The following is a 14,285-nucleotide window of genomic DNA, read 5'->3' on the forward strand; positions in this document are numbered from 1 at the left end:
TGCCTTCCTATCCACTCATCCTTCTAAGGACTCGGGGCTTAGGGTTTGCGCCGTTCGCCGTTTGTCTTCCCTCCATCTACTGCCCCCAAGTACTTCCAGTCGAGTCTGCCTGCATCTCTGCAGCTGGACACCCGAATCTGAGGGTTACAAGCTTTGATTTCCTTCTCTATCTGTTTGTCTGGCGCCCCTGTCTTTCTCTTCAAAGGTGCTGTGTCTCTCTTATAGCATCGGGAGAAGATGTCGCGTCTAGAACCGGACACGAATTTTGTGTTTGAGACGTCAGAGGATTGCAAGGTGGTGCCGACGTTCGATTCTATGCAGCTGAAGGAGGAGTTGCTGCGGGGCGTCTATGCTTATGGCTTTGAGCGGCCTTCAGCCGTGCAGCAGCGCGCTATCCTTCCGATTATCCAAGGTAGAGATGTGATCGTCCAGTCACAATCGGGTACTGGCAAGACTTGCGTGTTCTGTGTCGGAGCACTGCAGTGCATTGACAGCAAAATCAGAGATCCACAAGCCCTTGTGCTATCTCCTACACGAGAATTGGCGGAACAATCCCAGAAAGTTTGCCTCGCCCTAGGCGACTACCTCTCCGTTCAGGTGCATTGCTGCGTGGGTGGAAAGCGGGTAGGCGACGATATTAGAGCCCTTGAAGCCGGAGTACACATTGTATCGGGCACTCCAGGCAGGGTGTTTCACATGATCAGCGACAGACACTTCTCAACAAGGCACATCAAAATGTTGGTATTGGATGAAGCAGATGAGATGCTGAACAGGGGTTTCAAGGACCAAGTCTACGATATATACAGATACCTGCCACCAGCGACACAGGTGGTGCTGATCTCCGCAACATTGCCGCATGAGGTAAGCATGGCCAATTCAGTGCTTTTCTCGTACATCTGACTTCCCCCTATCGATGCGCACAGATTGTCTCCTGCCTCTCCTCCCCTATCCTGCCTTGTTCTCGCTTTGCCCCGGCGTGTCTGCGCCCCAGGTACTGGAGATGACGACCAAGTTCATGTCCAATCCTTTTCGAGTGTTGGTAAAGCGTGATGAGTTGACGCTCGAGGGAATCAAGCAATTCTTTGTTGCTGTCGAAAGGGAGCAGTGGAAGTTTGACACGCTCACTGATCTATACGATACGCTCACCATCACCCAGGCCGTCATCTTTTGCAATACCAAAACGAAAGTCGAGTGGCTTGCCCAAAAACTCAAGGAAGCGAACTTCACGGTGCGCAACTAACGGAGAGCTCCTAAATGCGCCAATTTAGACCCGAGGACGCCTGACTCGCATCACGTTTTTTGAACTCTTTAATCCTATTGCACTTGAACGTTTGGCCCGGTTGCTACAGTGCATTCGGGTGCTGCATGTAGGCGGCCCCTGGTGTAGTGACACTGTGAGCCGCCCCTATCTGCTTGTCTCTAATACTACTTTGACCTCTTTTTTGGGGGGGTGCTGTACCCTAGAACTTGCTGTGTGTGGCGTATTGTGTTTACCATCAATGGTTTAGGTGAGCCGGATGCACGGTGACATGCCCCAGAAGGAGAGAGACGAGATTATGAAGAACTTCCGAAAGGGCCAGAGCAGAGTCCTTATCGCCACCGATGTCTGGGGGCGCGGACTGGACGTACACCAGGTAACGCACCAATCTGAAGCCTCCCATATGAAGCGTGGGCGTCAAAAATCATAGTCTTCTAGGCCTCTAGACGACCGAACAAAGGAGTGTACAAGGACCTGTGGTGTGGGATTTGATTGCTACGATTCAGGTCTCTTTGGTGATCAATTACGATCTCCCCAACAGTCGTGAGCTGTATATTCACCGCATCGGTCGCTCGGGGCGCTACGGAAGAAAGGGTGTGGCAATCAACTTTGTCAAGGTGGGTGAACGCAATCTTAGTAGAGCCCTTGGCTATTAACTCAGAAGGCTGCTGCTGCTGAAAACCAGTCGATCACGAGGTAGTGGGCCCACTGCAACCCCCATGCTGTGAAGGGCGGTCTTGCACCTCAAAGCCCTGTACTGCAGAGAACAGCTGAAGCGCCACATAGAATCCCTTCTCGCACAGTGTGAAACGAGACAGAGTATAGTGCCAGCCTCACAGAATGTCAGATCGCTCCCACCACACGTCTAATTCTCAACGTTCATGACATGTAACACACTTCACAGTTAATGAGCAGTAACAGGAAGTGAACCCAAATTGGTGTCTGTGTCCGTAGAACGACGACATCCGCATTCTGAGGGATATTGAGCAGTACTATGCTACCCAAATAGATGAGATGCCAATGAACGTTGCCGACCTCATCTAAATCCCCACCTCTGAACCACCGGCCCTATGTCACGGAGTGCCGCGGAGTGGTCTCATTGGGCGCAATGCAACAGGCTTGGAACGGCTTGCACATGTTCTTTTTCTCTGAAACAACTAGGCTTTTGCGATAGCTTCGTAACGATATAGCTGAGAGCTTGGGTTTGGGTATGTAGGGCATCATAGCCTGCTGGCTTAAGAACGTAGGCCGCAAGCTGTGGTCTGCGATGAGCATTGTCGTACGGTCTGCGTCCTGCTAGTTGCGCTATAGTTGCCCTTCCTGGAGTTGCTCCAGGTGTACGTACAGCAGTAAGATGGGAGTTCAAATGATGATGTGGTGGGTCACCGTCCAACAGATGCATAGACTTTAGGATGTGTGCCCTGTCGTTGAGCGCGTAGTTTGGCGAAGACACGCATTTCACAGGGAGGAGAGGGCAGCAGTTTTCATATTAAGTTGAATAAGGCAACAACACTATTCTAGCATCGGGAAGCAATCGCTTGCTTGGGCTGAAAGAGGAGGGGCCCCCGTAAGGCCGCGGGCGTCCAGCCCTGTACAGCTTGAGAAACAGGCTGCCTAATATTGCCAGACATTTCTGTCGGTCTGTAATTTTGCCAGACTATTTTGAGAGATCAATCGCCGATCCTGCTGTCGCCTTCAGTGTTGGTCTCCTCCACGCAACTCCGTTTCGAGGGCTAAGCCCAGCGCTCGGAGGGGTTGCATTGTAGAAGAGATCCCCTCCCGGATTTTTTTAGCATTGTTACTTCCTCCCCTGTTTGCCTGGAACCTAGAAGTGCTCAAGGAGGCACAGCCTGAACAAGCACCCCGTGAATTAACACCTGAGCTCCACATCAGAACTCGTTGTAGGCAGATCTCCTGCGCCGACAACAAGCAGCTATAACTTTTTCTTCATTTCATATGCCATATGAAAACTATTCCTCTCCTTAACATCACACCAAAGCCTCAAGAATCCTTGGGCCAAGGCTCCATTTCAATGGCAGCTCCTTGCTGCCTTACGGGTGCAGTCCCACCGGCTTAGGGAGGTACACCAGCAGCAGCTGCAGCCACATCAAAACCAGCAATAATTGCACACGTAGGAATACCCTTTCAAAGAGAACATGTGGAGGGGCGCTCGCTAGAAGGTGGCCCATGAGGCCTCTGGCAACGCAGCACCCCAGGTGCTTCCTGCCGCTCCTGATACTGCTTCCGCTACTTCACGTGATTTCTTCCACGCACAGCAGGTCAACAAGCTCTAAGTGCACCGCTCTTCGTGCCTTTCTCGCTGCGGGGAGGGCTGCCTATATCTGGAGCAGCAGCAGCGACAGTCCCTACGTAATCCAGCTGCAGCGTAGAAGACAGCAGAGCACCTTCGAGAAGCAACAACAGCAGCAGGTGGCGCAAGTAGGAGCATCAAGTGCATCCTTGAGTGCTTCAGGGGCTTTGCGTGGGCCTCTGCCGTCTTCACTCCAAGCCTCGCCAGCAGCACTCGAGCCAGCCTCGCCAGCAGCACTCGAGCCAGCCTTGCCAGCAGCACCCAGTGAGATAGGAGACTTAGCAGCAACAGCAAGTCACGGGCAGCGGAGGCGACCATGGAATAAGGGAAGGCCGTGGAGTGCAGAGGAACGCCAAAAGATTGCTGTTGGGTATCTAGTACACTGAGCCTCAAGTTCTCAAGTCTCAAAGAATAAGCAAGCTTCCTTCTTTTAACCCCGGCCCCCTTTGCATTTAGGGTGTCTGTGTTTAGCGTTTGCGTTCGTGTGTAGGACACGGCGCGCTATGGAAGCCTTGAGAGCGCGGAGACCTCCGAAGCCACCCCCCCCCAAAAAAGAAAAAAAGCCTCGAGTTGTACATGACACCACCAGTCGCAGCAGCGCTTGCCTCGTCAATCATTCTAGCGGCAGAATTCGTAGCGGTTAAACGGGCAACGTCAGTCTTGCTGCGTATTCTGTGCTTCGGTGTGCAGCTGAGCGCCGCGCACCTGGCGAAGCTCTCAGAGTGTCTCCGCGAGAGGTGGCGAAACGAGCAAACACGAAAAATCTTGATTGAAGCACTGCGCAGTGTAGGGCTTCTTCAGTGTGTACGGACTAGGGTTTGAGGTTTGAGGATGCGGGGTGGCCTTCCCTTATCACGAATTCCAGTATTCATTAAGCCGCGGGAAGAGGGGCAGCAGCGGCGTCAGTCAATGGAGCCTATTGGCGCATTAGCCTTTCAGAAAGACCGCCGCAGCTCCATCTACACGCCTTTGGAGGAGCTATAAGTGCTGTTCGGTTGCGTGAATCTGTGGCGTAGAGGAGGCAATCGGAAGAGACAAGGCGCAGAATCGCAGCAAAGATTCGCGACAAATGGAAAGATGCGGAGTACATGCAGAGGGTTTGCCAAGCTATGGCGAGGGTAACTCGCATGGGCTGGCTGGCGATGCGTGTGTTGCTGGGATTGCTTATGGTGCTTGTGGTGTTGCCAGCAAACCACATGCTGCTTAGCTAAAGTCCGCCCCTGCATAGCGCCTCTCGTGCTTTGTTTCAATGCGGCAGGCGAACTCGAGTAACGAACGGCGGCAAAAGATTTCCCAGGCGCTTAAACTCAAAGTGAGCCGCAAGCTTCAGACCCTGTAGTGTGCACACCTTAGGGCTGATCACCCCTGGAGGCGATTTACGGCTTGCACCTTCGTACGGCACTGGGCAGACGAATGATGTCTTGGCATTCCTGGAGCGTTTATGTATATATATACATATATATATGGGCTACGCGTGTGTGGGTTCAGTGGCAAGACGAGGCCTTTCGCGCGCGGATGCGTAGCCGTCGATTGCCGTTCTCCGACGAGAGACGCCGTCGGTTGAGCGAAGCTATTGCGTGAGAATTCAGGGGTTAGGAGTTAGTATGGAGGGCGCATCGCTCATGTATTTTGATTCAAAGGGTTTGGGGTTTCGTTGTGTTGCACAGTTTTCAGTTTGAGTTAAGCCGTCGTGGGCAGCCAGACAGCTACGGCGTCTGGTCCAGTGCAACGTCTGCTCCGATCTAAAGGGATTTTGTGTGCAGACGGCTTTGGCATGGGAACGCGGCCTACCGCGAGAAGACTTTGTCGGGTATTCGGCGTCACTTGAGCTCAAGGACCACAAGAGAGTCAAGACAGTCGTATAAGGATTCATTGTTTCAGAACTCCGTAGGCTCTAGACTCAGCTTACGACCTAAATCCCGAGCTCTAGCAAAAATTAATTCCACCCGCAGTACGTGGTACACGCATCGCAACGTCTCTCGAAGTTAGCGTTCTTGCGGTTTTGCAGCTGACAGGTGGCGGTCGGTTGTGGAGCTCCATGTACACTCGGCTAGTCGCGCAACACCAGCAGAGGCAGGAGCAAGTTCAGTAGCAGAACTTCTGGCTGCAGCAACAATAATATGGCCTGAACTGTACCTTTCCATAGGGGTGTTTTTATTGAATGGATAAGCCTCTGCATGGGTTGGTTCCAGAATCGGTTCTCCCCCCGGCAGCGAACGAAATGCGAGGCATCCGCTTTCCCCTTTGTGCTGACCCAACTTCTCAGCTTCCGCTTGCCCTTGTCCTGTTTGTTTACCCAGCTCTGTGGCTTCTACCCCATGTAGCTATACTGTGAGTCAGCTAGCTAGCAAACTTAGGCTGCAACTTGACGAAGGTTCTTCCTACCCAGATAACTGTCTAAGTAGGTGAATCGGCCTATAGATATCTACAAAAGCTATTTGGAAGCTATCCATAAAGGAACTTAGCTGGCCCGGGGCCAGCGGTCGGCTAGCCGTCCAACTATCTGCCTTAGCAGGGAAGCAACCTGGGCATTGTTCATCCGTTCAGATTCCCGTTTGCGCAAAGAGTGAAGAAAGATATCGCGGGAGCATCAAAACAAACGTGGCACACATAGCGCTCTGGCTGGCACTGCCCCCCTGGCGCCAGCAGTAGCTGTAACGTGCCTTGCTGTTGGTAATTGCCGCCATTTGTGCATTTCCCAAGTGGCAGCAAACGCGCGGTGCATACACCAGCCTTGAAAGAACATACGTTATGCACGGCCACAAGCCACAGAAAGCTCTATAAAGCAAAGCAACTCACTTTGGGTTAAAGCACATGAAGAGACGAGTAAGCATAAAATACAGCCATGTACAGCTGGCACGTAAAGTCTTACTCGAATCTCAATATCCTCCTGAGTCATAATCTGTCGCAGTCTCTAGATGTCTAACTTTATTTGTTTTGAGTTTCCTGTTAGTTTCTGTTCGGTGTTCATCGTGCCTTTTCCGCTTGCTGCTGTGCAATTTCGTTGTAGAGCTGTTTTATCTCTACAAGGTATTTGTCCCTTGCCGCGGACCTTATGACTTTCATTGTGGGCGTCACAAGACCATTTTCAACGGTAAAGTGCTCGCTCGTTAAGTGCACGCCCTTAATTATCTCAAACCCTTTCAGCTGCTGTCGACCCAGGGTCTCTAGGTCCCTCAAGATTTGTTCCTTCAGGGATCTATCGGACAAAAGCTTGTCGGTAGGAACCGCACTCTGAACGCATGCGCGCAGAAGGTAACATGCAAGCAGAGGCACCGGTTTTGCTGTAGGCACTGGTGTACCTGTGTTAATAATTGTACATGGAGGGTGTACAGGGACTGGGAGGCGGCACCCATTCAACAGATATCATTTGGTAACGGCCCAGAAAATTTTTTGAGAGCACAAATGCGAATCATATTCATACACACTGGTGCAGCGCGCTAAGAGGCTAAGTGTAGGGTTAGAAGCGCGAATCACGTGGTCAAGAAAACATAAAAAGCATCACAAAAAAGGTTAGAGGAAAAGCAGCATCAACGCAAAACCAACAAAACACGCAAGACTATCAAAATCAAACACAATATGGCGCCATTCAAATATTCAAACGGTGAAAAAAGAAATAAACGCAAGACGCACCTTTCCGTTATCATCTGCCCACTTTTGAATCGCAGCACCAGATGGAACAACCACAGCGACCAACGCGGCCTAAGAACGTACACAACACATCATAAGTCAAAATGCAGGAGCATGATAGCGCCAAAATAGGGCGCCAAATGCACAAGTTTTGCTCCAACGTCCCTCCGTTGCAAAAGCTGAAAGGAAAAAGGCCTGTATTTCCCTCAACCCGCTCTCTCCTTACCCATAAGGAAAGTAAAATGACAAGAAATCCCATACATAAAACCATGCACACCCAAAGGCAGGCAAGGAGAAACTGGGAAAAACAAGAGCAGGGCACAAGTGTCCTTCGCACCTCGAGTGAATCCCCATAGACGAAGATCTGATCAACCCAAGGACTGTTGCTATAAATGTTCTCCAATCGCTCAGGGGCCACATATTCCCCCTAAAAACAAAGCGCTTGAAACAGACTTAATGCGCACAATGGTCACAGCAGCAACCCCACCAAAATACCACCCGCTCCACCCGGTTCTCCCTATGGGCTGGTAGCAATCTAGCGTGTGCCTGCAGAATCAAGAACTGTAACCGAACCCGGGGAAAAGCCTCACCAAAAGACCATATCGTGTGTCCTATTAACGCTTTGTCTTACATGGGCGAGTTTGAAGATATTCTTTGCTCGATCAATGATCTTGACGGCTCCATTAAGCTGAATTTCCACGACGTCGCCGGTGTGTAGCCATCCGTCTTTGTCAAATAGATCTTTCGTCTTCTCGCTGTCTAAGAAGTACTCCTTTACTAAGCAGGGGCCACGCACCAGCAATTCCCCCCTGAACAGACGGCAAGCAGGCCAGTAGTCTTAGCTTTCCCTCGTCCTCTTTTCCACACACTTGAGCACTCCTCAGAGTACTCTTAGGAGAACAGACTCCTCCCAACGCCCCAGAAAACCGAACCATTAAACTCTTCGTTGAAGATACCTTGGTGGACTTTGGCGAGCATCATACTGAAGCGCCGGGAGAGAGATCACTTTGTATTCGGTAGAGGCTAGAGGCCCCCCAATGGTTCCTTTGTTTCCGTCTGCCGCGTCTTGCAAGAAAGCGATGCCTGACTCTGTCATGCCCCAACCCTGAAACGAAGCACAAGCTACAAAGCCGTAAAACTAATGAGAAGAAAAGCAGGCGCCAAATTACACACAAGGCAAGAGGTCGCCCGAGTGAGATTTAAAGCGAGGCGCGATTCGAGAGGGCAGACACATAGAGATGAGATTGCGGCACGATACAGGTGGCACAAGACAACAAACACCCCAGGTACAAAGAAGATATCAGCATGCGACAGACCGAAAAGTTGGGAAAGTCTAGTATGCCAGCAATAAAAAGCCACAGCTCCACAGAGAGGAAATTCAGGCTAAGTAACGGCAGCACATTGGCACAGACATGCGGTTAAATGAAGAATGCAGGAAGGCTCACCTCGCAAATGAAGGCAGAGAGGTAAAGCTGCAATTCTTTGAGCTGCTCCGAGTCCATAGGGGCGCTGCCCATCGAAAGGGTTCTAATGTTGCCACCGAATGTCGCCCGCACCTTTTTGAACAGCTGAAGCGAGCAACCACAGGAGCAGAAACTTGGTGATCAGTCATGCGAAGCGCTACGACTTCCTAGCGGATTTGATGAAGAGGGTCTTGATTATCTCCCACAACCCAGAGAGCCTTTCGGGCCGAAGTACGGAAGGATTTGCATCCAGATGGAGTTTGCATGTTCAGCAAGAAGTCACGATCGCTAGGGAAGGCATGCGGCTTGTAAGGGTGTAGTCAAGTGTCTAACAAGGTCGGGTATAAATCCGGAGACGGAGGTAGGGTCCTTTGCGTATTTATGCTTCTTGGCGTCAAGGGCTTTCCCGGCGAGCCACTGTATCAACGGATGCTTCTCTTTAATCCCAGAATTTATTTTGGTGAGAATCTTTCCAAACACCCTTGGAACGCCGATGAAGATGGATGGCCGGGCTAACTGTAAATCCTCCGGCATGCGTAGCAAGTCTCCGCTGAAGTATGCAATGCGAATCCCTAGAAGGGTCACCACCAGCTCCACTTCCCGCTGATAAATATGAGCCAAGGGCAAGTACGACAACGTACTGTCACCGACAGAGACACGCATTCTGTTAGCGCTACTCATGTACGAGCCCACAAAGGACAGTAACGAGCCGTTGGTGTGAACAGCACCCTTTGGAAGACCGGTTGTTCCTACGGCGCGCCAACAAAGCACCCATCACAAAAGGCAAAGCTTTGGCCTTGATACATACCCAGCACCTAAACAGCGGCTAGCCTACAAAGGCGATGAAAAAGACGCATTCAAAGGTAGCGCAGGCAGAAGCAGAGGAGCCTCCTAACGCAGTGTACGCACTACAGAGCTGCTCCGACAAGCAGTCTAGCTGGACGAATATTCACACTCCACGCAGACTCTTTGTTATTCTGCATGCAGAGTAGCAAGTGGAGGACCTAACTAGCTCAATACACTGCGGAGATGTGTGATGGCGAAAACGTTCGAGGTACCTGAGGTGAAAATGATAGTGCTGACGTCAGCTAAAGAGGGCTTCAACTCGTCCGGCGTCTTCGTGTCCGCGATTGTGAGATACTGAATTCACGTTACGAATCACACACAGCAACCTTTGGGGCTCCTTAATGGCTAGAACTAGGGGTTTACGGGCGCTATTTTGCTAGAATCTGCCCCTTACCTTCCTGCGGAGCTTCTCTTGGTGGAACAGGTGCATGCCGGCGGCTTCGAAGGCTTGGAACTGTTCCTCCGTCGGCTGTATGTACACAAATACACCTTTAACAAGGCCATAATTCTCGAGAGCTCCAACCATCGCTTTTAGTTCATAAGCGCCAGCATGTATTCGGGCATATATTTAGAGACGAGGAAACCGACAGAAAACAAAAAGCGCCTAGCGATTAAGTGCAAGCGAGTCCTCAAAAAAGCAGAAAACGTGTTGAACCGGTGGAGAGAAGCGCTGCGAGTCCGCACGCCGTACAGGATCAAAAGAAATAATGGCCTTCAACGGGTATCCTGACTCCTTCAACCGCAGTACAGATGGCAACTTCGACCCTTCAACTGCCATGACTTCCATCTCTGCGAACGAACCGTAGAGCCTTGACCGCAGCCGTAACGAAGATACAGGACTCTACCGAGGCGGAGTGTAGCGACCGAATAAAAAGCAATAAAAACCCCCTTTCCTCCCCTCGTTCCCCCCACAAGTCGAGGGAGTTCGCCTTATCGCTCACTGGTCTTGGTGATAATGTGGTTCAGGGATTCTTCCCCGAGAGTGTCGTACAGTGGGACTGTCACGATGCCGCGGTAACTCGCTGCAACGACGTCACAAACACTCGTTCAGCGCTAAATACCAAGTCGCCACTTCGAAACCATGTACCCTGTCACTCCGGAAAGCCTCAAAGTCCTTACCTGCGAAGTCAACTAGACGCCAGTCCATTCTCGATCTAGACCAAATACCGAGGATCCTCATTGGGCTGGGAGGAGGGCTGTCACCCTCTGCCTCATATTCAGAAAGCGAAACACCGACTTCCTGATCTAAAGCGCGACCCAACGCCTCAACAACTCGCAGTGTCTGGTAATACGAGAAGCACACGCATGCGCGAACAAACCTACACAAACGAGAGCTTGACTCGCGAGCACACGCTTCAGAACCGCAGGCCTAATCCCTAGAAACGCAAAGCCTTACATCTGCGAACGTGAAGTATTTGAAGTTCGAGAGCTCGATCTGCTCGCCCTTCTCATTTCGAATGGGAAACCTCTCCCCGAGATACAGCGCTCGGCCATATATGCGGGCAGCCTCCCGCATCAACATATACCTGCAGACGCACACATGGTCAGAGGCGGAGGGAGGAAGGAAAATCGGCTGCAAAGTCAGACAGCGAAAGCGATCAGGAGCGACAGAGAGAGAGGCCGCAGGCGAGACAAGGAGGAGGCACTGAGGGAAGGGCTAACGAATCAGCGATTGCTTGAGGCTCAAGTTGTGCCTGCCTCACGGAGATTTGACATGAGGGAACTGGGGGATTCCCTCCGTTCCAAATTGCGTGACATCTGGATTCGACGGATCCTTCACGCAGCGGTAGACCGCGGAAGTTTCTGTGTTCACGCAAGAAATGAAACAAGGCACAGGCAACGACACGGTGCAGAAAACGACACGAAAGATGGCAAAGACGCAGATCGCAGAAGGAAGGGGAAGCACAGCGCGAACTTTAGCAGACACCACAAAAAATGAGAGGATAAACGAGTGCATGGAGAAGGTGCACATGATCCTGACACAACAGTAGAGAGGATGAGCAGCAGCCCCCTTAGCCGTTTGATGCATTCGCATCTTGTTCCTCTCCCCCAAGCCTCACCCTTCCACCCTTTTTTGGCTTCTAATCTATTCCCCTTTCCTGAGGCTCCCCGTCAATTGTGCCTGAGTTGCATACTTTTCTGTCGGTGCCCAGCTCTTATGAAACTGCCTTCGCCCCTCGCGCCTCTGCGCCTGCTTTACAGTGTACCTCCCCCGATTCCATTTAGTCTTACCGTTTGTCTCTGTACCCGGAATAGGCAACGCATAGACGCCCTTCCAGTCTTTCACTTCAAGCAGCTCGCTAACCCTCTTAACCTCCGCCTCGTCCGTCGCGTCCGCCGCAAGGACTGCGCACTCCTCGAACAAGTCATGCATCCTCAACAACAGCAACCCCACGGAAAGCAACAAGCGACGACTGAATCTGCAAAAACACGGAACAGCGCCAGCAGCAAAACCTGTCACTCTATCTGAAACAAAAAAGCGCACAGAGGGAACGGTAACACGCAAACGCGGGGGGAAAGAAAACGGTGGCACCCTTGGAAACGCCAGAAAATTCACAAGTGTGCAGCAACACACACAGATATCGAGACCTTAGGACACAAACAACCCAGCACTCGCCACTGCAAAAAATTCAGGTGCCTGGTGCTCCTTTGGCAAGCTTGCTGATTCTGTTGGCACCCTCTAAGAAATTGCAGCTCCAGGTTCACACACACGCCCAGTGTCACGGTACCCTTACAGCCCTCAGTCTGCAGCGAAGATAGCAGCCGAAACAGCTGCTGCTGCTTTTTACAGGGTCTACCGGTCCTTTGTGCAGTACCACGTTCGAAATCAACAAGAAGCAGGAGAAAAACAAAAAAAACGGCGATAAGGGGGCCCCATGATGTCTCGCATGGGGCCCCAAGCGTATGTACACCGGAATAGCAGCAAAAAGCCTAAATCCTAAACCCTAAACTGGCATACCCTATTTAAAACGGAAAGGGGCGAGAGGGCTGGCCTGGGGCAGCAGGAACCTCGCCCGAACTGTGAGACGCCGTGTGCGAGAGTGTATGGTTGAAGGGTAAAGGCTCAGGATTGTTTCATCTGACACGCGTAGCAGTACAAGGAAATAAGGAATAGAAAAAGAATTGCAGGCTTCTGAGGGGAAGGGAGAAAACACGCTTCTGATGCTTGGGCAGCAGTCGGGTGTATCTCCTCTACAGTCCTTACGGGGTGAGGCGATGACGTGAAATGTCTGAAGTCATGTCGCCACTATAAAATGGCAAGGTCTGCGGGTGTCTGCTTGGAATTTTTTTGCTTATTTCGAAGCAGCCGAATTTTCTGGTCAGTTCTACGGGTACATTGGAGCCTTGATCTGAACCAGACAAACATGAATCTGCAGCTGGCTAAGCCAGACTGTGGGGGGGCCCCTCAGGCTTCTTTCCCCCTTCCTGCCGAGTGTGGCGCCTCGATGCTAGAGGCAAAAACCTAGACTGAACCCCCTAAGAATTTTCAAATGAGCAAACAAAAGTGATACATAGCGAGAAGACTGCTCTAGGTGCCAAATAGACGCCGGAGCTCCCTGATATTTCCTCTTCTCCGTTCCAAAGAGCAGGTTAAGGCTCCACACAAAGTCGGCAGCCCTTAAACCACCACAGACTTTTAGTCCTTGCATTCTAAAGGAGACACTTGGCACTCAACTCTTGGCTCTACTTCCATGAGCCCCCATCCAGGCCTACAAACCCAAATTTCCAGTCAGCGATTCCACATGCACACGCACACATGTACGCACACCATCACTTAGTGGCAGTGAAACTGCGGAAATTCCCCAGACCACATGCCGTATTTGTAAACCCTACTCAGGATTTACAAAGGAAGAATCTTAGCCCCAACCCCCCAACGCAAAACTTCAAAACCCATTCTCTGCGGATGTTCCAAAGCTTTCCGCTAGAGCGTTCCCTCGAAGGCTTCTGTAAACAGTTACTTAGCCCCACTATAAGAACAAGCTTAATGGAAAGTTTTCCAGTGTATCTCCAATAGAACTACCCAATTTCCCCACCTGCGCAGCTGAGATTCCAATGTGTGGACAGAAGGGGAGCTAGGGGGCGCGTGGAGGCACTTTTCAAGCACGCCCAGCTTTGATGACCAATTTTACACAGCGCCTACTGCACATGTATACAATAGAGACTCGCATTGTGTTCAGCTAGCGCTGTTTCACAAGAAGTACGATGCAAGACAGATAAGCCAACGCGTCAATTCCTAACCAGCTCTTGATTGAATACATCAACGATTCACCGCGGAATAGCATTAGCCAGATCTGGCATAATGCGATGCTGTGTGCCTGTGCACTGAATGCTATTCATTCCTGACCCAGAGCGGTCGGAATGTCTAGAGAGTGCCGCCACGCGCACCCTAGCTGTCCGTCTTGCCTCACGTCAGAACCTTGAAGGGGCGCGGTGCGAAAACTTGAGAGCGGTGTTGGAGGAGCCTTTCATAACTTTCACTTAAGTTTGCGACCATTCAAAAGGTACACCTCTCCCTTCGGAGACCTCAGATGGCACAGATGGTAGTTTGTCTTGACCAAATATTTTGATGATGCAATAATTCAATTTTAGTTGGCAGCAGGCTGGGAGGTAAAATCTATGTAAGGTAAGTCTTCTGCCTGCAGAGTTTTTCTACAGTTCAAGCCTTCATACATGCCCTGACTCGACGTGCTGTGTGCACACAAGCTCAACACTAAGCCACGGAAAAAGTGAGCAAGCAAAAGCAAGGAAATTCATCAATAAACAGACAAATCGATAA

The 14,285-nt window shown here is 51.1% G+C and overlaps 3 protein-coding genes across 3 annotated transcripts; 2 read left to right on the plus strand and 1 right to left on the minus strand.

Annotated features, from left to right (window-relative positions):
- The first annotated feature begins 237 nt into the window (after positions 1-237).
- On the plus strand, positions 238-2,302 carry LOC34619491 (eukaryotic initiation factor 4A-III). The gene is made up of 5 exons (XM_022732782.1): positions 238-861; positions 992-1,228; positions 1,509-1,634; positions 1,765-1,875; positions 2,213-2,302. Exons 1-5 carry the CDS (start codon positions 238-240, stop codon positions 2,300-2,302), a joined length of 1,188 nt encoding a protein of 395 aa, XP_022593109.1.
- A 919-nt stretch (positions 2,303-3,221) lies between these two features.
- On the plus strand, positions 3,222-5,661 carry LOC34619490. The gene is made up of 10 exons (XM_022732781.2): positions 3,222-3,320; positions 3,439-3,537; positions 3,671-3,939; positions 4,060-4,177; positions 4,260-4,355; positions 4,586-4,687; positions 4,828-4,881; positions 5,058-5,146; positions 5,333-5,456; positions 5,578-5,661. The coding sequence occupies exons 1-10, from the start codon at positions 3,222-3,224 to the stop codon at positions 5,659-5,661; spliced, it is 1,134 nt and encodes a 377-aa protein (XP_022593108.2).
- Positions 5,662-6,536: 875 nt separating this feature from the next.
- Positions 6,537-11,882, minus strand: LOC34619489 (long chain acyl-CoA synthetase 6, peroxisomal). The gene is made up of 15 exons (XM_026334420.1): positions 11,741-11,882; positions 11,212-11,311; positions 10,905-11,034; positions 10,628-10,790; positions 10,450-10,530; positions 10,200-10,297; positions 9,903-9,977; positions 9,721-9,802; positions 8,996-9,411; positions 8,645-8,767; positions 8,156-8,304; positions 7,831-8,008; positions 7,537-7,626; positions 7,203-7,271; positions 6,537-6,803 (listed from the first exon to the last, which is right to left on the minus strand). The coding sequence occupies exons 1-15, from the start codon at positions 11,880-11,882 to the stop codon at positions 6,537-6,539; spliced, it is 2,163 nt and encodes a 720-aa protein (XP_026190205.1).
- Between the last annotated feature and the right edge of the window lie 2,403 nt (positions 11,883-14,285).

The sequence above is a fragment of the Cyclospora cayetanensis genome, unplaced genomic scaffold, assembly GCF_002999335.1.
Source record: "Cyclospora cayetanensis isolate NF1_C8 unplaced genomic scaffold, CcayRef3 CcayRef3_contig_41, whole genome shotgun sequence".
In the NCBI taxonomy this organism is placed as follows: Eukaryota; Apicomplexa; class Conoidasida; order Eucoccidiorida; family Eimeriidae; genus Cyclospora; species Cyclospora cayetanensis.